The 24199-nt window shown below is 40.2% G+C and overlaps 1 protein-coding gene across 1 annotated transcript in view; it reads right to left on the reverse strand.

Annotated features, from left to right (window-relative positions):
• The window catches only part of grm4 (glutamate receptor, metabotropic 4), a 277637-nt gene that overhangs the window by 67232 nt on the left and 186206 nt on the right, over positions 1-24199 (reverse strand). Inside the window, exons 4-6 of the mRNA XM_050038398.1 lie at positions 7214-7349; positions 6853-7007; positions 6380-6520 (exon numbers count right to left, since the gene is read on the reverse strand). Coding sequence (XP_049894355.1) covers positions 6380-6520; positions 6853-7007; positions 7214-7349 — 432 coding nt within the window. The remainder of the gene's footprint in view (positions 1-6379; positions 6521-6852; positions 7008-7213; positions 7350-24199) is intronic.

Genomic DNA, 24199 nt, shown 5'->3' on the forward strand with positions numbered 1-24199 from the left:
ATATTCCTCACTATATGAAGTGACTGATAACAAGATCTGTATAATGGATTTTGAAGAAATTCGTCAGGTTTTTATTTTGTAAACAATAAATCTGGATTTATAGCGTGATGGGATGACGGTACAATGATGTGTGTGGCATCACTGGAAAGCTCTGCTCCTGCGCTTTCATGTGATGTGCGTGGCATTTCTGTGCGAGCCTGCATTCACGAGTAATCCGTCCAAGAGTAATGTGTGTGCAGAGCTGTATGAAAGCTCTGTTATTCATCATTTTAGTGTAACTTTATCATTTTTTTTCGCTATGAAAACATTGTACTACCAACAAGTGCTTGGTCTTGTCGGAAAGCTACAATTCGCGGAGAAAATCAATAGAGAAGAACAGGTGTGAATTTGGACGCACAATGCGTCGTTCGGGCCCATAGGGTTAAATAGGATAAATACGATGATACCTTTTATTCGTAAATACTATATTATGCAAGCTTGTGTCTTTTTCTACACATGTATGACAAACCACCTTTAGGGGTATTTTTGATTTGTATATTAATTTTTAGATTTTTGTACTAGAAATTCTGTCTTCACTTTTTTACTACTGTGAGTTTTTTTGTTGAAACAGTTTTGAGAGCTGTTGATTCAACTTTATCAGCATTTTGAAGGACGTAGATTGTGGTAGGGTTGTGATGAGAACTGATACTTCGGTACCAAGTCGATGCCAACACGCAAAAAATGCGTCGGTACCTGGATTTTTTTTTTTCGGTACTGTAAGTACCAGATACAACTTTGCCCTCAGCGGGCCGTGTTGATTCCTGTCGGAACTGACGGGGGCAGTATACGCGCGTCAGTCTGTGCCGAGGACGAGCACCGAAGAAGAACGCCTGTTCTCCATCGTCTTTGCTAGAAACAATGGCTTCTACAAGTGCTAGAGCTGAGATCGGGCCTAAAAAATCCAGCCTGACCTCACCAAAGCCTGTGCATGTTCTGTCCGAGCCGGGCCCGACCCGTCCCTTTAACTGTAATTACAAGCCCGAGCCCGGTTTAAACACGATTTTTTTTAAGGATACGAACGTGGACATTGATGGCTGACTCTCGTCTTTCTTTCCATGGCAAGCCTTCGTCATGTTCCTCTTAAGTGTCGAGGTCCCCGTCTTTTTGCTGTCATACACCAGCATCGCGCTGCACTTGGTACACTCGACGAAGCCGACACCTAGATTGTGGTACTAATACTTTGTCTACCCCATTTTACATTAATGATAAAAATGAAAAATGAAATCAGGTAACTGATCACACCTACTGTAAAACCTCAAATAATAGCCCGGGCTATAATTTGCTTAAATCACTGAAATCAACAGGCCTATATTTGGGATAGGCATCTATATGGGACAAACCTTTAATTCCTTCCTCACACAAAACTGTTGCTCAGCAAATATTGGGAAATACAATCAAATTGTTTATTTAAACAGGTATAAATATGGCTTGTATAAAAATTAGGCTTCAAATAATATATCAATTATGAATCATTCATTTTGACCATGCTCTGACAGACAGCACATTAGAGAGAGAGAGTGAGTTACAGCACCACCTTATACTACTAAAACCCTTTTAATTCTTTTGATCTGAGGACCCTTATGGACTAAAGGAATATTAATAACTTACAGGGTAATCGAGAAATGGACACATAATTTGAGGTAGCCAACAACCCAGTTTTATACACCTGAAGAATTTCTATACAAAAAATGAACTGCTTGACATCTAGACCAGGCTTGTAATGAAGACAGGCCTTTATTTGTCAAAATGTGTAGCCACACCGGGCTAGTAAAAGGGACTGGGTGTTAAATTGGGACTAGGCTCTTAATTGAAGTTTTAAGGTATTCTTGAGATTTGCAAAAATCATGTCCTACCCAAAAAAAAACACCTTCAAACTGTTACTTATCAACACACTAAACTGCTTTCATTTTTTAACCTCTGAACTTGCCCTCTGCCAGAAAACACCCTTGTCCCAATGAAGAAGTCACAACTACAAACAATTAAGTACATGTGTTAAAAGCCTTCAAAATCTAAAACTAACAGTACATTCATACGATAACATTGGTGTAAAATGCTCAGCTATAATCATCTTTGTTTTAAAGTCTTTTCTTTGTGAAAATGTTGGTCCTTTAAAAATGTGTCCCAGATTTGTGTCAACTCCGTCGGATTTCTACAAAAACATAATTTAATCAGGCAATAAAAAGGCCACTCAATACGACTGCTGTGAAATGAATAAATATATTACTTTTTGTCAACTCCAGAGGACGTCAACTCCGTCAGATCTTTTCTCTAACATCCATTATGTATGCTGTTCAAGGAAAAATTAAATCACTGGGAGGTTGGCCCATTACAAGGTCTAATAGTCAAGACTTTGATCTTTTGAAATATATTTTCCAAGTCTAACTTAAGATTAAAAATCACGAACCCCAAAAAGGTTTCGTCCTAATTCTCAAGAATGAGTGATAATTATGATCTGATATATCTCATATATATATATACATACATATTCCTATGTCTGCATTACGGTATGTTTTGGATAAATATGTGACAGGATCACACTTGTAGAGAAGGAGAATGTTCCTGCACACATTCATAAATGCTGCTCTGTAACGGGCTGAAAAAATAAAAAGACTAAACATGTTTTTCCTTCTTTGATGTTTTCTCTTTCAGTGAAGTCGAGAAAACCATCATGCACGCATGCACTGACTTACTGTTCACATACTGTCACGACACATTCTTGTTTGTAAACACCAGTGTCTGTGTGGAAAGTAGCGTATGCAGATTGTGCATACACACATCTGGCTCCAGGGCAGTGTGGTGGCTCAGTGGTTAGCACTGTCACCTCACAGCAAGATGGTCATTACTTTGATTCCCTTTGATTCCCTGGAGAGTGTGTGGATTCTGCCTAAAGACACGTTATACGGTTGGACAAGAGGCTCGAAAATTGCTCAAGTATGAATGTGAGAGTGGCTGATTTTCTGATTTTGTGTCCGGTAATGATGTGCTGATTTTTCTGGGGTGGCCGTCTCTGCTTTTCCCTCCTGCATGTGTCCCACAGGCCATAATTATGTTACGTAACGCAACGCAATACTGTTTTTCCTTATTTTCATTTGTTGCACATTCCTCTGTCCTCACTCTAAAGTAAACCATCTTTAAATTTCAAATACATTTTGCTTTCATTTCATATTCGTGTCTGCATAATGTAGGGCTCAATGACATATACTCCCAAGGCGTTATCCTGCCATATCTGAAAAATAAATAGAATCTGAAATTGAATTTTAGGACAAATTTCTGCATTAGAATCACTGGATCTAGCTCTCAGATTGTGGTATGAGCTCAGTCCTCAGCGGGTATCATCACTTTGGGAGAGCAAACATTAGCGGCTGCAGATAAAAAGTCTAGTTTCTTAAAATAAGTCAAAGGTACAAGACAGAGGTCTCTGGTTCTAACAGGTACTGCTGTAAGAGTCCAATTACAGAGCTTAAAGTTCTGCTGCCAATGTCACCTCAGGCTGGGTGACGTTAAAAGGCTCTCACCCATAACACAGTTTTGTACCTCAGGTTGGTGTCTGCGTTGTATTTCCACTTTACCAAAGAGAATCATGTTGACAAACATTCAGGTTACTATCAAACGTAAATGAGCAAATTTACAGTGCAAAAAAGAAACTAGTTTCGAGGCTGTGTTTGCTCACCCCAACATGATAAAAGGTGCTTAGACAAAAACATCTCAAGAGAAAAGGGGCCTGCACACTGAACAGATGCTCCTGATGGGATGATTTCTACAGAACAATTGTGTTCAATGAGGTGAAGTCTATATATGGACCTACTTGGTCACATGTTGAATACAACTTGATGTTGAAATGTTGTAGCTGTACTCAAAGGGACAGTTCACCCCAAAATCAAAAATACATATTTTCCTCTTACCTGTATTTATTAATCCAGATTGTTTTGGTGTGAGTTGCAATGTGTTGGAGATATCAGCTGTAGTGATGTCTGCCTTCCCTCTAATATAATGTAACTAGATGGCATGTGGCTTGTGGTGCTCAAAGCGCTAAAAATATATCTAAAATATTCAACATCAATGTCTCTTTCCAGAAAACATGACCTGCTTACTTAACATAATCCCCAGACCTTGTTGTGAACAGTTTCATGTAGGAACTATTTTCTTTCCACCAAACACCTGCCAACCATATCACCGTGCAGAAGGAAGTGTGCATCTACTAGCTCAGCTGTTTAGTTCTCTTAATGTCATGAGCGCGAGCCCCTCATTCATGAGTAGACGTGCGCTTCCTTCTGCAAAGTGATTCAGTTAGCGGGTGTAGCTCGGTAGAAAGGAAACAGTTCCAACATGAAACTGCTCACAACAAGGTCTGTGGGTTATCTTGAATAACCATCATTTCTGGAAAGAGACATCACTGCTGAGTTTTTAAAATGTATTTTTTGGCACTTTGAGTACCACAAGCTGAGTAGTTCCATTAAACTGAAGAGAAGGCAGACACACTCTACAGCTGATATCTCCTATACTCAACAACTCACACCAAAACAATCTAGATTGATACACAGAACTAAAGGTAAGAGGAAAAATATGTATTTTGACTTGGGGGTGAACTGTCCTTTCATTCAATCTTTTTGGGGGCATCTACAGAGAAGACTGAAGGTTTTGGTAGGGTACTTTTCTGCAGCATTCGTGCTAACTAGGCTACACACACTGTAAACCTTAATACTGTTTGGAAAAACACAATTGATCACAGCTGATCACATCATTAGCCCACATAAGCAGCCTTGTAACTCCTGTGTATCTGTTCCACTCAAACAACATTTTCTCTTAAATGTTTTAAGATGTATGGTGTCAGAGAAATATCTTGCACCAGAAACAGTACAGCTCCCTCACAGCAGAATAAATAATACTAGTGCATGTCATGTATGTTAATATTAGCTTCGTTTTATGGGCAAATAACGTTAGGTTAGCACGCTTGCCAATTTGTGAGTGATATCTAATAAAAAGTTTCTTTCAGCAAGCACCAGAGGCTTGTTTTTAATATGTAAAAAGTATAAACAGTACAAAGTACCAAATGTACCTGTAGTCTTTGAAGATGATGTGCTAACATGACAGTGAATGCTTCCAAAACTCATCACAGGATGAGCTGTTAACATTAACTCCCTTGATAGCTTCAAGTTGGACTACACAGTTAATTCATTCACTCAATCATTTTCTGTAACTGCTTATCCTGTTAGATTGTCACCGGGGGGCTGGAGCCTATCCCAGCTGACATTGGGTGAGAGGCGGGGTACACCCTGGACAGGTCACTATCACAGGGCTGACACATGGAGACAGACAACCATTCACACTCACATTCACAGCAACGAACAATTTAGAGTCACCAGTTAACCTGCATGTCTTTGGACTGTGGGAGGAAGCCAGAGTACCTGGAGAAAACCCACGCTGAGACATGGAGAACATGCAAACTCCACACAGAAGGGCTCACCTACTCCGGGGTTCGCACCCCCCACACCCGATCCAACCGCGAACCCTCTTGCTGTGAGGCGACAATGCTAATGCTGATTGTTTTAACCTGCCCTGACTATAAATATGCATGTGAGGTCAGGCACATGTGCCAGAAAAAAAGACTGCTCGCTCCTCTAAATAATATTGTCCTGAATATCTTGAATGCTCCTCCAAGGACCTGCGAAATAATTATACACAATGTATATAATCATGCCTCTCATTTAATAAGCATGTGTCTCATATCGTGACACCCAAATGATTGTCACTGTCATGTTCATCCATTTTGTGGTTATTAGGATGAAACATCTTTTATATTGACCCATATAAGTGCAGCAAAGAGTAACTGATTTTTATAGATTCATGTGAACTAATTAAAAATTAAGTTTTAACTATTAAGATAAGAGAGGATTCTGTGAAGCAACTCCCACATAACATTCTTTTATCCCTCGTCTTTTGTACTACGTAATTGGTGTTTTAATGTTAATAAAATGTGCTGCGTTTTTCAACCTCAAGACAGATTGTGCCCTCCGCAGCTTTATAACGTATGGCACTGAGCCTGGAGCTTTAACTGTGCAGCCAGGCTAAGCCATTCACTTGTTATAGCCATGTGGGTAAACACACTAGAGTCAGCAGAAATATAGTGCGGCACTGAAATCAGCTGTGAGATTAACTGTGAGTCTGAATATCGAATGTATAGCCGCTCCAATTTTTATAGGTGGGCGACGCTGTCACAACAAACTGTGAGCCAGATGTGTCACCTCCCTCAAGACATCAGAGGGATCTTTTCGCGTTGGTTAAAAATTTGAACAAAGCGATCGTTAATTGGCTTTTTCTCACAACAGGAAGAGTATCTTACTTGTGCACTTTTTCAGCCCGGACCCTTTCTTCACGGCGTGACGGCTGAGCTTGCAGTTGAAGTTGTTCTCCCAGAACTCAGCAAACCAGATATTCCTTCTGTTGTTTTCCAGCGTTCGGCTGATGAAGTAACGATCAAACCCTAGACAGATCAATGAGTTCATTGTCATTGACACAGGGAGTGTCAGTGTAAACAACAGTGTTGTTACAGTCTGTGAGCCGCAGCTCTGATGTGCTCTACAGCATAACTGATTGAATATTGCATATGTTCAATTTACTTTGTTGCTTTGTTTGACTGATTTTTACTTTTTAGACCTTTGATGATCAAATGATTTATAGTTAAATATTACAAAGCAACTTTTATTCCAAACAGGCAGAGTCCTACATCACATGAAAGGAATATTTTACTGTTTTTATGCATATGTTTTTTTTATACAGGCAGATTTGATATATGCACAATGCCCTTCTCTGTACCTTTGATGGACTGCCGCTTGGGCAGGATGGTGACTGCTCCCTCTGCCATCTCCTCCTGGTGCACCACCGGAGAGATCTTTGAGCCCCAGCTGTCCGAACCCACCCAGATGAAATGACCCGTCTGGTTGGCCTTTTTAGCCGCATGGAGTAGCCGCCTGCAAAGGTGAGAAAACAGATGTTGCCACGGATAAGGTCAGCATCCTGTCCGGCTCCACTTTGATTTTGTTCTGCAATTCATTGCACAGTGGTCTGGCAGAGCTGGACTGAAACGGCTGTGTTCCCACATGTTTCTGTGCCGTCTGCTGCGGTCGTGTTTCTCTAATCTTCAAAGGAGTGTTATGTACCTATTACCGGGCCTTACCTGATATCATCTTCGTTGGCAAAAAGTATGACAACTCTCGCATTTGGGTTTTCTCTGAGACGCCGGATGACCTTGTCAAATTCTCCCTGTTTGGGCTCCCGGGGAATCTTGACGGACTGGGAGATGCATACACCTCCTAAAAACACACAGAAGTTTAAAGATGTTAACATGATGATGAAGAGAAACTGTGGAACAATACCTTCACAGTATCAGATAAAATCAAAGAAAAGAAACATACAATGAATAAACATCAAAAAAGCACTTTACACATTTGTTGTGTGAACTGAATTTAAATGTAATTAGGTGCAAAAAAAACAGTCATGGGTGAGGTAGTGAAATTGAGAGCTATGTGTCGTGAGTTTACAAGGGAAGGCTCAGACAACTGAGATGATAAAATGCTGCACTGATGGATAGATGGCTCTAAAAGAAAGAAACAGATCGACTGTCTTTGAGAGCTTCTTAATGTACAATCTTTTCTTTAGCAGTTTTGTGGAAGAGGAATGTGACAATGTGAAGTAGTGTGTGTGTGTTGCTTTATTACTATGACCAAAGCCTTATGCATTTCCTGTACATTCACATGTGGATTTAGCTGATGCTTTTATTTTGAAAGATACTCATTATCATATATAGTGTTACATTTCTGACTCATCTAGCTGGGAAAAGGTGCTTACTCTAACTTTCTGGTACCGAGCTAACAGGTGAGCTACAGTTAGCAGTATGGGGGTAGTAAAAGTAGCGTATCACACTTCTTCTTGAAACATGGAAAAAGTAGCATCTGGCGATCTGTTGGTTAGCTCAATCTGTGGAGAGTTAAAAGGATAGTACACCCTAAAATGAAAATTCAGCCATTATCTACTCACCCATATGCCAAGGGAGGGTCAGGTGAAGTTTTAGAGTCCTCACATCCCTTGCGGAGATCCCAGGAGAGAGGGGCTAGCAACAAAACTCCACCTAATGCAGGCTGGGCGCCCCCGATTAAAACATCCAAAAACACATAATTGAAACCACAAAATATCTCCACACTGCTCGTCCGTAGTGATCCAAGTGTCCTGAAGCCATGACATAAAAAGTTGTTTGGAAAAACGTCATTTAAACTCTGTTTTTAGCCTCATTGTAGCCTGTAGCTCTGAATGCCTCTGTTTACACCTAGCTCATGCGTGCGAGACCAGCGAAAGCACGTGAACACACATGAAGGCGGTGCCCATGTCTCACTGTCTCGCGCAAGCGCACACACGTGAGTGCGGTCCAAAGAGAGGCAGTTAGAGCTACAGGCTACAATGAGGCTAAAAACAGAGTTTAAATGACCAAACAACTTTTTATGTCGGGGCTTCAGGACACTTGGATCACTACGGACGAGCAGTGTGGAGATAGACACTTGGATCACTACGGACGAGCAGTGTGGAGATATTCTGTGGTTTCAATTATGTGTTTTTTTTTTTATGTTTTAATCTGGTTCGCCGTCAGCCATTATGTGTGCAGTTGTGCTGCTAGCCACTCTCTCCTGGGATCTGCGCAAGGGATGTGAGGACTCCCTCTGCATTTGGGTGAGTAGATAATGGCTGAATTTTCATTTTTGGGTGCACTATCCCTTTAAGGCCTTGAAGTCCTGCTAGTAGTCATATTGAAAAATTTTGCTTTAGGTTCCCTACAGCAGAGCCATCTCCACGAAAAGACACTACAAAGTAATTAAAAATGTCCTCATTTCGTTATGTCGTCCTCAGAGTCACTGAAGGCTGATAGATGTGGTACCGTAAGGCCCTGATCAGACAGAGAAAGTTTCCAAACTGCAAAATGTGAGGTGCATCGCACTGCCTTTTTCATTGAAGTCTGCCTGGATCAGAGAGAGCACTTTTTGCAATTTGCGGCATCTTCAAAAAAAAAAAAAAAAAAAAAAGTTGCCGGGCAATCACCTAATCACACGTCCTTGACTAAACTCAACTATTTTGCTTTGAAGCAAACTCACAGATACCCTATATAAAAAGGCTCTGACTGAGACACTCATCAGACAGAGGAAAAATCACATGAAGTACCACCAGCTGGTCCAGGAGCTTTGCCTGGATGATGGTCGGTTCAAGGCTTATTTAGGATGAGTTGGGGACAGTTTGACAACCTGCTGTCAACCGTCTGGCCTACTTATGTTTGGGAAAATGTTGGAAAGTAGTCGAGGCGACAGTTTCTTCTGTCACCTCAACTACCTGCCTTCTGTCTGGGGGGGGGGCGTTAACAGTGAGCAAAAGTTAGCTTAACATAAACCATGTACGGAGCTCTGCTAACTTCAACTTATCGCTACTACAGAGGCCCGCCTGTCATTCATTTGATTGGACGTTGAGAAAAATGCACATGACGACCCCCCCTTCTCTGCTTTAAGTTGGAGGGTGTCAACTCGAGGTGTTCAGTGCGCTCCTGGAAAAATGTGAGCTTCACACAGTACAAAGGTGGGGTGCTCAGCAGGAGGAAAAGCAGCGAGCAAAAGGCTTCACTCTCATTGAAAACGATTTTTGAAAACCGCCACAAGCTGCTAAAATTTGCTCTGTGTGATCGAGGCCTACAAACATCTGATCGCTGTGGTGTAGCTGCTGAATGTCATTAACTGTTTAAAACACAAACTGGCACAGCTAGTGCTGAACTGGGAAAATGAAAACAACAGTGTTAGAACCACATGACAAATAATGGGCGGTGCAGCATAAGATAAATAAAGTACATTGATATTTTTTGGAGCTTATCTATTTTCATGCACGAACCTGACAGTGAGAAGAGAAGTTTGTGTTGCAGGGCTGCTGTGTGCTGCAGCTTGCAATGCCAGAGCGCACTGTTACATTGGCAACATGGATCATTTAATGACTCTGTTCACGGTGTTACACAGGCACAGAAAATATTCATGCATGAGCGACCTTGTAAATGCTTTTGGTCTGAGTCCCTGCTTAGACCCACTTTAAACTCACAATATGACTATATCAACACTTTGAGTCCTTGCAAACGCCGACTGAAATATAAAAAACAAAAAGAAACAGGAGGATGTTGTGATGTGTTTTGTGCACTCAATGCAATGTTTCCACTGCTTCTCCAACAGGATTTTGTGGAGGAGATTTAGAGTGTCTCAGTGTGGCATGTTTGTGTGAAGGATTGTTTCTTAGCCTCCTGCAGCTCTCAGGACAGTGGGGACAAGCCGAGACATGTCTTTGTACATACTGTGCACCGTAGACCCTATAGATACACACTGTACTTATCGCTATTGTGGCTGGAGACTGGTGCAGAGTCAGAGTAGCTAAACTTTGTAAATAACTCTGTGCCAAAGCAAGTCTGTGTTTATTTAGTGTCACATGAAAGATTAACTCTACAGCCCGACAAGCTGTTCTACAAAAAGCAATCAGAGCAAACAACCAATGAAATGATTAAATAATTAACTGCAAATTAAAGTTGCACATCCATCCCTCTCCATCAGCTGAGTCATGTCAACAACTGTGACGCATGAAGCTAACACAGATAACAAATGCAACAGCAAGAAGGCTTCGTCTTTATTTCAGTTTCTGTAAAGTAAATTATCTTCCTGTGTGTGTGTATGTGTGTGTGTGTGTGTGTGTGTGTGTGACGGCCAAAACTGTGGCGGTCTGGACTCCTGTCATTCTGTGGTCTTCCAGCCTGGTGCCCAGCTCAATGAGGGGGCAGTTAAATCCCGATTTAGCTGTCTAAAAAAAAAAGTTTTGAGGTCTGAGACAGACTCCCCGTGTTGGATGAAACTGTCTCCTTCTTGCACAGCTGTCACTGAACCTCGTTAAGTTTGAGAAGGTCAGACAGAATTTCTGACCCAATCCTCACACATGCAAAGATTTTAAAATTTCGTCAGCGACACACACACACACAAAAAATCTGTAACAATCCTGCAATGAAAGCTCTGTAAAGACAAGTTTTGGAGAATGGTGGGCTGCAATGGCTAATGAGAGTTTATGACAAAAGAAATCGCGCTGCCTGTGCCCAACTAATTTCCTCCAAATTTGTCATGTGGCCTTGTAAAGATGGTTTCTCTTTCATCAGCATAAATTATTGCACATGCAACAGATTTTGTAAAGTTCTCTTTCCTCTCAAGGAAGTTTTGATTAAATCTGTTACTAAAAGAAAAACAGGATAAAGGCAGGATAGCAGGATATCAAGACCCCTCACCACCAAATCCAAATTCAAAATCTTTTAATGCATGACCCTGCCTTGGCCACATCTTTTTACTCTGTGGATCACTGCATCAATAAGAGAATAAACTAAATTAAAAAGCGCTCAATTTCAGCTGTGCAGGCACGTTATCTTTCTGTAGTTTTGTTCTCTGCTTCGGCCGCTTGAGGAGCTCCACGTTTCCAATAAAGACACTTTCACTATCTGAAAGCCTGAAAATTAAATGATACATTTGCAGACCTGTTGAATCAGCTTCAGTCTCACACTAACGGCCGGGCTCCACCGGCTGCAAGCGTAAGCGTCACGTCAGCGTAGCGTTGCAGCGTATTCATTTGGGCTCCACTGACTGCGTATGGAAGCGTCACGTAGAGAAGCCAGCGGGGTTGTTTACCGTTTGCCGAGCCGAGAGGCTGCATGTAGGCTGCATGAAATGTTAAAGCATTTTCCACCGAAGTTATTACATATATTTGAGTTATCTACAAGTTTACTGTACTGTTTGTTATCTACTCGCTTTCAAATGTCCGCCACGGACATTTACACAATGTCATGGATAAACATGGGTAAATGCATGAAAAAAGATCATCACATATCACCTCTGATAATGGTTTATTCATTTAAAAACACATTGCGCTCGTTTAGCACACTATTTCATGTAGTTTTTATCTGCTGGAGGGTCGCGTAGGGGAGCGTAGCGCGACAAAAATAGAAGAGCCGCGTAAAATAGAGAGTTGTAGCGTGACAGATGAGGGTTGTCGCGCCGCTCCCGTTGCCGGTGGAGCCGCTGTAATTGATTAACAGGGGGGCGAGCAGCTACGGGACTCGCGCTGCAGACGTGTCGCGCCGCTGACGTGCCTGGTGGAGCCCGGCCGTTAGAGGGACACACTGCATCACTGCTCTTCGAGTCTCAGAGTTTAATACTTAAATATTTATTTATTGTAACAATGGAAACAAAGCACTTTGCTTGCATGACTGACAGCAGATACATTTCTAGCTTGGGTGACCAGTGACCCAGCGTACTGAATAAAATACCAAAAAAACATATTAGAATAACAAACTGTTTTTTAGCCAGGAGGGTCATTTTATTTGACTTTATTCATTCAGTCTACTTTGTTTATTAAAGGCTGTTTCTAATAACAACAAAAAAAAAAAATTATTATACTTTGATATAATTATTATGTATGGCACATAATTTCAGTCTCTAGCTATAACCGAAAGAATGAGATCGCGGATACAAGCAGCCAAAATGACTTTCCTCAGTGGTGTGGCTGGGTTCAGTCTTAGAGACAGGAAGAGGAGCTTGGACATCCAGAGGGAAATTCAGAGCACATCTGTGATTCTGAGCCAGATCGTCTGCACACAGCTCTAAACATGGAGGTTGCTGAGCCAGCGACTAGCAGCTAACAATGCTAACAGTGCGAACAGTGATGACAGCTGCTGTGGTTTAGATGGAGCTAACAGTGTTAACGTGGGGGGAATTGGAGGGTGGCAGTTACAGTTTCCTGACAATGCCATTCTGCCACAACGTTATCAGTGGTAACTGCCATAGGAGTGCAGTGCAGAGCGGGGGCGAATAGCTAGTCATTGGGATATATATATATATATATATATACATACAGGGACTCACAGGCACTAACATGCACATAGTATCGGACCGTCTACCACAGGGGTGGGGCAACCTGCAGGTCTAGAGGCGCATGCAGCTCTATAGCCCCTCTCCAGTGGCTCCCTGTGGCTTTGACAGAAAATTTAATGGAAATAAATAATCAATATTTTATCTAATATTTGAATTTTCATATATTGTTGTAGGCCTAAAGTGATTCTTACATTCTTTAACTTTAAAAATGTGTAGCCTATATACCGATTAATTTTTTTTTTTAACATTTCGTCAACTAAAATGTGCGTCATGTCTGTGGTCTGACACATTTTCCTCTAAAAACATCACTCGCGATGGCGACAGTAGTCCTGAGTCTCCCTCAGGATAGCTGTTGATTCCAAATCGAAAAAGGGAAAAGTCTCAGGGGAAAATAGAGAATTAAAAGCGCAAGGAGAAATTTGTTTGCTTTTATCGGCAACACCGCAAAGTTAAAGTACAAAATAATCATAAATAGCCCACTGCATAGGAGGTATCTTGTGCTAAAACATATTAATGAATGCTCATTTAGATCTGTTAGTAATGTCAATAGGCTGAATTATGTTTTGCGGCTCCAGACAGATTTGTTTCCCCTTTTTGGCCAAAAATGGCTCTTTTAATAACGGTTGCAGACCCCTCGTCTACCACAACAAAGAACAGAGAAGTTTGCATTACAACACACACAGAGAGAACGCGACTACATTCTCAGCTCAGGACGCCATTACTCAACTATATATCACAGTTTGCCGCTATATTAATAATTTAAATGTCGCACACAGCTCCTTTAAGAGTAAGTAACTTACAACAACCTGTACTTTTGCATCGATTTCATCCATGCTTGTGGCCATTTTTCTGTTGCAATCTTGCGACAGTACATAGTTCTGATTGCAAAGTTCTGATTTGTCAACTGTTCCTCTAACTGAGGGAAAAAGCCGTCAATGAAACAACAGCAAGATGTGGTTGGTGATTCAGAGGTGAAACCGGGTTACAGGATTTGCAGATTGTTTATAAATAAACATGACTGGGTAATGGATTAATGGTTTCTGGTGCAGCACTATCAAGTCTCATGTTCTGACAAGGCTGTCATCAACGAGCGATTGAGACTGTTATTTCAGGTCTTTGAAAGGTTTCCTCGACATCTGAATGTCCTTTTGGACACTTATTACAGAGTTTGAGTGGGAAGTGCATTGTGTGTTTGATCCTCGAAGTGTTGTTTGGTGTCCCTAAAATCACACTTTAACTGTCGGGATGCTTCTCATCATCTTTTAGTTTATGGTAGACTGCTGCGGGGAGTGTGTGCCGTGACTACAGTCATCAGAGCATTTCATCACTTCAGCCATTTGTGTGTGATGACCCACTTGTCCAGTTGACTCAAACAGGCTCCATTATCGGTCATTTTGGGTGTTTGATGGGTTTAGATAAGTGACGGCATGGTTTACATGCCGTCACTTTGCAGTATCTCCCATGCCACAGTGGAGGACTATTCCGGTGTTATCTTAACAATGTGTTCACTAAAATGAATGGAAACTAATAGTGACAAATAGCCGCCGCAGTGTCAGGACAGCCACAGTCATATAATCTGTCTTTGCCACAATGGCTGAGCAGCATTCTTCTTCTGCTTTTCATTTATATTTAGATGCCTTCCAGATAACAACAGACATTCTGTGCGTGAGATCGAGTCAAGACATCAACAACCAGTGCATTTTCTTTGTGTTTGAATTATGCGAACACCAAATTCCACAGCCATAAAATCGGATTAAGTCACAGCCGCACACTTTCATGTTTCCCTCATGAACAAATAAGCTGATGATTAGATTTAGACTGCAGAGAGACGACGTGTTACATAAAAGGAGTTGAGAAACTGCCAAGATGTGAATTGATTTTTATTGTCAATGACACAAGTTCATCAGAGGCCAAATTCAGGTTCAGTCAACCAGTTTCTCTCTCCACATAGCCTCGACTGATATAACTTTGCCACTGCAGAGATTACGTGTGCAGCATCTTCTCTGTGTTTGCCCGTAACACTGAAAATATCCTTCTTCCTATTTGGTGCCCATGTTTAAAAGGCACCTTTTGTGCTTCCTGCATATTTGTTCGAAATGCACCTCAGCAGGATATAAAATACAATAACTACATGGAAATGAAACGGATAAGAAAACGATTTTATGTGTGTGATGTCATTTTTCACATCTAACATACAGCACTTCATGCTAATATCACAACAAAACTGTATTCTGAAGTTAACATTAAAAGCCCCCCAGCCAGTTGGCATGAACACAGACACATACACTTGACCTCCATGCCAAATTCAGCCTCCCAAGGCAAAAAAATGGCCTCCAAAGGTGGGGACATTTTTGTGGACAGACCAACTAACCCACCGACCAAACAATTGGCCAACACAGTGACCTATAGAGCTGCTGATCACAGCTAAAAGACACTGTAAACTACCTGCTCAGCACCAAACAAGAGACAGACAAAATTAGCAAACAACTGGTGAGCATAATGGAGCATTTAATGGTTAACTGAGCCAGATATTTCCCTTTAGGGAGTTGGTAGAGACCAAAACACAGCTAAGAGAAAAGTGAAAATTGGGCATAAACATGACTCCAAATAAGTGCTTATGTTTATCCATGCCTATTGAATGTGTGATTAGGCAACTATGTGCTAACAAGTTCACCATATAACCTTTATAGTACCCCCTTTCCACCAAATTAGAGAAAGTATGTAGGTTTCTACACAAGAGAAAACTTCTTCTAAAATGGGCGGTAGTCTGCTGAATGCCGTAGACCAGAGCTGTGTACATGGGTCTGCCTTTCTGTGTGTGTGTGTGTGTGTGTGTGTGTGTGTGTGTGTGCGCGTGTGCGTGTGCGTGTGCGTGTGCGTGTGCGTCTCGTGTCGTGGATGGGCCACAAAAAAAGGTTGGTAAACCACAGAAAGCAGCATGGAGGCCAGTAAAATTGTTACGATGCCTACTTCTTTTTTATATGATTCACTTATTCTGACTATCTCTCAAACTCTGTGCCAACTAAATTGTGAATGATGTTTGAGCACTGCTTAGACAGAGACAAACAGTATTTTGTAGCAGTCTGTCATTGTACTGTTGTGGCAAAGGAGCTAAAATTAGCACGTCCACACAGGTGTTATATTTCCATCAAAGCCCATCGAAAAAGACTAATTGTAGCCAATAAATACCTATGACTGCTGCAGAATCATTTTGTCCAGGAGTGAATAACAGTAACCTTTGCCATTGAATAAATACATTTAAATGGATGTTAGAGGGTGTTATTAGGTTTTTTGTGCTGTGAAAAGGGGGTCAAATGATAACAGCCGAAAACGTCACTTAGTGCTGCCTTAAAAGGGACCTATTATGCTGACTTACAGGTTCAGTCTGCTATCTAAGGTTTCTACTTGAACATATTTACCTGCTTTAATGGTCATAACACACTTAACTTTCCTCATACTGTACTGCTAGTACATCTGTGTTCACTCTCTGTCTGAAATGCTCCATTTTAGCACCTGTCTCTTTAGATCCTCCTCCCAAAAAAGCCCAGTCTTCTCTGATTGGTCAGCGTTTCCAGGTCTCCCATATCTCAGCATCTCTGCACCATCACTGCAGCCAGGAGAGTTAATGTAACAGAGTACAATGGCACTTGCTGCTCTGTTTAAAATCACCAATAAAAGCTTTCAAACACAACCAGACATATTCCAAAGGGAATATGATGTAATTTTCAACATCAGCAACCAAGATTACATGCTTCCCTGATTTTAGCATGTAACTTTATAGCAGTGTAGGCTAACTAATGTAAACAACTGCAGTAATGTGCTTCAAGAAAGTTCACGAAACAGGTCACGAGCCTGTCTTGAAAGTGGAAAAACAAACAAACAAAAAAAAAAACAGTTGGAAACTGAATTAGACTTGCACCAATTACAATTTTTTGGGCCGATAACGATTTCCGATTTACAGAGTGTTCGGATGGCCGATTCCGATTTTGGCCGATTTCGATTTCATTTTTTTCAAACCACTTTACAGCACACAAGATATTGCAATATTTTCTGTCTTTCCTTGATTTAGAACATTTAGTAAATCCCCATTGACTCCAATGTTAAAATGCCCAAATTTACAGCAGAAATAAACATGTTTACAGCCTGGTACAAAAAACGGTGTAGTCTCTATGGCAAATTTCAACATTCATGACGACTGTATGGGGGTAAATTTTTTATAGAACTCATCCATTTACATTTTATCAAGGCTCAAAGTAACAAATATTTAAGGGCGGGGCTTCTTGAGTGACAGGTGTCACCACAGTCTATGAGTCAGATCCACCCTTCGCTAAAAATATGGTCACTTCTGGCTCCAAAAAAACACGATGGCAATGGCTGATATGCTGAACTCAAGGCTTCAAAACCAGAATCCACAAACCAATGGGTGATGTCTCAGTAGCTACGCCTATTATTTATGCAGTCTATGACTAAAACCCATGCATAGTAATGGAACAATGTGTGAATTCATGAACATTTATATTTGTGTTTATGAGCATCATTTGAAGGTTATCCTCTATGTAACGTACAGTACACTGCATGACATCAGCTCCTTGTAAATCCAGGATTAAATCTTAAGGATGCTGAACTCCACATAAGCTGACAAAGGCTTTCTATTTAAACAAAAACTCTGGTGTCACTTCCTTCATTTCCTCAGTATTTTACATGAGCAACAGCCCATTTCCCATTTCATGCCTTTCATGTCATAATATAAGGTAGAACATACTGTTGTTTCCTGCTTAAGTCAAGACTTGTTAAAAAAAAAAACAGCATTGAGCCTGCTAACCTTGCAACAGTCATACACACACAAAAAGACTGCTGTTTAATTCCACTGAAAACTACAATTTGAATACATTATGTAAAGACCTTTTTGTCAGGGAGGAAAGTTATTCACTGAAAAAAAAAAAAGGACACAGATGTCCTCATGCTGAATACTGATAGCACTATATCACTAATAATGATCAGTAATTGCTGGATTGATGAGGACGACAGCCAGAAAGAAATTTAATCATATTGTTTGTAGAGTTTATATGAACGGAGATAACACGGCATTTAAACTGACACGTGTGAACTATTCACCATTACAACGTTCTCAGCAGCTGTACTGTGGTTTTACAAATGAAATGTGAACTGCAGAAAAGTCACAAAAGTTCATGGAAGAGTTTAAGTACTGAACTGACAACATATTCAAAGAGGAAAACCGGATCCTGGGAAACCGTTTGATGCTCGAAAGTAACTTCTGTCTGTGATGGTTTTACCTTCCTGCTGCATTTACAATACAAAGAGGAATCTTCTAGGTTTGCTTTTGGCTTGCTTTGCGTCAGGAGGTTGTTTTTGTGGATATGTGAGGAGATTTGAAATAACCTCCCCTTGCAAATTATTCCCTTTACTTGCCAAGTGTATACTGTGTATCTTTAACAGCCTATGTGAGTCTGACGTGCCAGAAATGAAAACCCTGTTCAACGATGTCATTTGTTTTTCACAATAAATTTCCGAGACATATTTTCCACCACGAGCCCCGTCAGCCCGGCTGCTTGTAGACTTTAATCTGTTATGCTGTGTCCATGCTCAGTTCATGTTCAATTAAACCAAAGAAATACAATAGTATTAAGTCTGAAAACACAATTTGTTGTGTCTCTGCTCCACTGAGTTTCCTAATTGTACATCTTTCGCCTGCTATTTGTTCTCCACACATGTCTTTTTGTGTGTTTAGTCTGTGAAGCCACTCAAGTAAATAATTAACCAGTTGGAACGCAACATCTTGACTTTGTCTTTTTCTTTTTTTTAAAGCTCTAGATGCTCCTGACTTTAAAGGGCTGTTTGATTTCTGTGCTGTCGGCGTGTGGAAAGTTGGTTGATTTCAGACTTCAGCTTAAAATATTGTGCTAAATCAAATGAGAGCACAAACAGCAGTCCAATACCAGCCATGCACAAATTGAAATAATCAGTTTTATTATAGTCGATGATGTGCGGCACACACTGTAAAATGATATTTGGCGAATTACATTTTAGGATGTATAACAAAGGACAAAAATGCAATGATACTTAGAGACAGCATTTTCAGAAACAGGAAGGTTAATAATGTGCTATAAATAATGTCTGTTTACCTATTAGGTTTCTAGCTGAATGCACATTTAGCGATATTTAACACGGTATCACACACAGCTGTGTCGTCTGGCTGTCCCACAGATATCTGCATGACATACTTTATGTCAGAGTGCAACAGCTACTTTGAAAAACAGCACCAAGGAAAAATAAGTAAGAACTAAAAATCAATATTAAATTGAGTCATTTTTACCTCTGCCAGGGAGGTTGTGATTTCAGCCTTGTTTGTTTGTTGGCAGGCTATCTCTAAAAACTTACTAACAGATTTACATGAAACTTGGTGGAGACCATAGCCAAGGGCCAAGGAACAAGTTATTATTTTTTTCGGTGCGAATCTGGATCCAGGCACAGAACCAGGAATGTTTTAAAGGTGCTATCTATGGGATTTATTTTATATTCTCACCACTCTCTCATCAAAGTATTTCACTGCTGGGAGGGTGGTCTCTTCATAAAACCGGGCTGTCTATGCTGTGGAGAGACATGAATACTTTTGAAAGTGCTGCTATGTGACCAGAAAAAAGAAAACAGAGAAAAGGGCTGTGGCATTCACTTTTGCTCAACTACCAGAACACACTGCACTACACTGGACCAATAATGCTCCTGCTGGTGGGGGACGTAATGAGAGTTGGTTTCTATTTGTCAGAAAACAATATGGTGGCCAGCGGGTTACAAACAACCTGCTCTAGCAGCCCTAGAGTCTACTTAATCTGGCTGATTTTTTTTAGCTGACAAATGAGAAGGGAGATCTGGGTGCTGGCAAAATGGAGGGTTGCTCACCATAGTTCCTTTACATGTGCTACCCATATTGTTATGATACAAAGCTGGTTGAGAATTGGTGAATTATCCCTTTAAGTATAAACTACAAAAACTATAAATATCTAAAGATGTATTACTCAATATTATGATACTGACAATGGATTTAAACGACACTGTGTAATGTGAAAGAAGTTATTCATATAGTGAAAAGCCCACAAAGCCCACAGTTCCCCTTAACTCTACTGACCGTTTAAGCGTCTTTCAGCTCATTGTTTTGGTTCTACTGCCTGCAAATTTACTGTTTTGGTTCACACACACTTTACAACCTTGTTTTCAGTTGCAGCAGGCTGCTGTTTCTTGCAACAACAAAAAAAAAGATCTACAAACTGACATAATGAAAGCTAAAGTTGCTGTAACAACTTTATAAGGTGATATCAAGTCAATGTCATGATTACAGCTTGTTCCACTGACGCTAAGTGGCCAAACGAAATCAATCAATGCTGCTTTGAAGAATGTTTCCTCTTCTTAGAATTTACTCAGCAGGTCAAAACCTATGAAAGAATGAATTAACGTAATGTTAACTGTAATAATGTAATAATAGTGTAATAATAATGTAATGTAATCTAAGAAATTTTAAGCATCAAACTCTTTATTTCCTGCATTTCCATGCACCAATTATAGCGGACATGTCTGTGTTTATTGGGGGTGGGGGAAAAACTGATACAGCATAGAATCAGGATATTCTGCGTGGCAGTATTGAATCAATACACAAATGCCAGGTATCGATCTTTCAATTATATAAATTATCAATACTAAAAATATAAATTAAACATTTGGTAGGCTTCCAGAATCATAAAATCAACTGGTTATGTCGTCCATTAAATTTATTTTGCTGCAATAAAAATAACTGGAGTGAGATAAACAAACCAAAAACTCTAAAGTTTTCCTTTGGGGACATATTTAACAGTTGAAAAGAAGTAATAATTCACAATATACTGCAATACATGTTACTGCAATACTTAGAATAAACGTTTAAAATCGCAGGAATATCATACTGTGATTTAAGTATCGTGATAATATTGGGTTGTGGGGCCTCTGGTGATTCCCACCCTGAGCATTCATGTGAGGGAAAACACAACATTCAGGCACCAGGTCACAATTCAAAATCTGACAATATAATGAAATATTATGCAGTAAGGATTTCAGACAGCCTGTATTGCTTTCAGATATTCATTTTCCCTGTAGATCCACTTGTTATCCCTGCTGCTGAGTCAACAAATACTCTTAAGTTCTCATTTGTGCCTTTTGTTTGGGGAAGCAACCTCTTTAAATGTGCATGTGGCACCTATTCACATCAATAATACATTTATTCATTTTAATTTTTCTTTTTTTTATAAACCCCTGGACCTTAATATCTCCTTTGTGTTTCACAAAGATTTCTGCTCACGTTCAAAACTTCCTGCACATTCAAAACACGATCCCACGTCTGTGTTCTTTGAGATTTCAGTAATAAAGTCATAATATTTTAGAAAGAAGAAAAAAATCTACCTGCTCTTTAGTCCGCTGTGCATTATCTTATTGCTCTGTGCTTTAGTATCCCCTTCAGACCGTCTGACAGACACATACTGTAACCCGCTTTGGTGCTCTCTCTGGATGAGACAAAGTTCAGGAATGTGGCGTGCGCTGCCCTTTACTGGAAGTGAAGACTATTACAATTTCTGGTCTGTAGTGAGCTCGCCAGCCCAGGACAGTCTGTCTTTCATATCACTGAACAATCAACGGGATACCAGTACTATAACATTATGATCACAGAGGGCAAAGCTCTTCATACTGCTGCATTTAAAAGAGACAGAACTTAACAAACACCAGTAGAAACACTTTCTCAGAGCCCATGGAAATTATATCTGATATAAACACACGAAATTAATATCAAACTAGTGGTGGGGACAATTTTCGGTAATCAGTAAAGTGGTAAGAACATATCCCTACCACTCCTACCATTGGTGCTGGCTTTTGTGTCGATTTTGAATCTGATGGTGTTATATTATAAGGTATGCAGTGAATAAAATAATATGGATGCCTTACAAAAATGCATTTCAACACAGAAACACCACATTTTATGCCTCAAAGATTACTATAGAATTGAATCAACAGTTTCCTGTCAAAGCCTCAACAAAAAGGTAGCATTTGTTGATCGATATTGTGTCATCTTAAATTATACAAGTGATTTGTATTCTCTTAAATAAAAAAAAACATTTACTGCAGTCTGCTCTCACATACTGCACAGATTTCTTTTTGCAGCCAGTGTCGGAGAATTTTTAATTTTAGTGAATTGCAGCAATATAAGACCTTAAAAAAATCAAATAAATTCCTAGAATTGTTAATTTTCTGAAGCACAAAGTATGCAGGATGACTCCCTTCAGGCCTTTTGACATGTCAGTGTGAAATGTGAAATCTGTTGAAGGCTGACAGCATAGTAGATGTTTTTCAGTATGGTGTTTTGTCTCTCATCGAACGGCTTCTTGTCATTCTGCTTTTCATAAAAATAAACACAAACTCCTCCTTACAAACCAACATACAGAGAACATTTAAAATTAATGCACAAGTCAGTGTGAGTACACTTAGGTGATAGAAAACAACCACTTCCATTTTTTATTCATGCACAAAGTCACGTTCTAAAATCCTCTCCTTCTATCATAAAGATGAACATATATTTACAGCTTTAGATGGAAACCCTAAAAGTAATAAAATCTACATATGCAAACGAGCTGTCTGTTAAGAAGGCTAAGCCGAACAGTGAACTATTGTAATGTGAACATCTGGTGTTTGTTTCTCTGAATGTTTTCTATGTGATTGGAGTGCAAAATTATTATTCATATTTACTTTGTTTGCCTGTTATCAGACAGAACTGTCAGCACTTTAAACTCTGCTTCTATCTTCAGTCTGACAGTGTGTCCACTCTGATTTTTATGGAGGCGGAGGATTTTATTTTACCAAACCAATCACTAGAGACAAGGGGTGTAACAGTAAGTGTATTTGTTCTGAACCATTCTGTACAGGACGACCAGTTTGATATGCAACTGACCTTCTGTACGCCCTGTGACCTTTACAGTCAAATTCATTAATGTTTACTACTCAAACACGTGAAAAAAAGATATTCAGAAGCCAGTTCGTTGTGAAAATTTGCAGTTACCTATCTGGCTGTCACCACTCCCTCCCTCCCTCCCTCCCTGTCTTTCATGTGGCACCGCAGCTGCATGAAGGGGCGGAGCTATCCCATCTCTCTGTCTCCATATTGTGTGTGGTCCACGTCCTCCTCCTCTTCATCATCATTCACCTGACTACTACTATCTGACCTATTAAAAGTGAGCTATCTGAGTTATGAAATGATTCGGTGCGCCCCATTCCTGTTGTTGCGACTGTGTCCCACTGCCATATTTTCTTCAATGATTCTTGGTCAAACGTCTCTAAAGGACTAAATGGACGAAAGTTTTATGACAGACTCGGTGTACAAACATGATTGACACAACGTGAAGTCGTATTGACATGCGACAATTTTGGATGAAACAAATGGACTCTGTGCAAAGACCTTTATGATGGAGCATGACATTACTGACATTTGTGTTATTTTTTTCTTAATAGTAATATGCCAGCGTTTGAATACTTTAACTCTTAAAGTACGAATTATGGCCGATGAGCTGCTAAAAGTTTACATTTTTTATAATACATCAATTCTTCCCCTGCTGTATCAAAAATGTACCAAACTGTGACAACAAAACCAAGGCTCATGCCAAAGCATGAATTTTGTGTAGCATTAAACTCATACTAGAGACCAACGTATCTGCCTGAATGTCATTTTGAGTCGCCGCTGATGCATAGCCATGACAACATGCTGGTTTTGCAGGGTTTTCAAAGTGAAGCAGAGTGAGGTAAACACAAACTATGATGTCAGGCGATAATCACTTTAGAACAGCCTTGGTAGCAGCGTCTATCTTGTCTCTATCGGTCACCACTGTTGTTATTACTTCTCATTGATTCCTGCTAGACAACAGCTTGACAACAGCTTGACAACAGGGTTAGTCCTGCCCGATGCACTGATTGGCTAAACGTTAGTCCCCTTGCAGCATTCATTGGATTGATTGCTTGTTAAACCCAGAAATCCGTTGTTTCATGTCACAATGTCAGACGAAACCAGCCAATACGGAGGAGTGGGCGGATTCAAAGATCTGGACCAAGGTCATTTGTTTCTTTGATGGCTGATTGGTAGATAATTCCTCAATACTCATCTTAAACTG

Source organism: Epinephelus moara, chromosome 24, assembly GCF_006386435.1.
Source record: "Epinephelus moara isolate mb chromosome 24, YSFRI_EMoa_1.0, whole genome shotgun sequence".
NCBI classification, from domain to species: Eukaryota; Metazoa; Chordata; class Actinopteri; order Perciformes; family Serranidae; genus Epinephelus; species Epinephelus moara.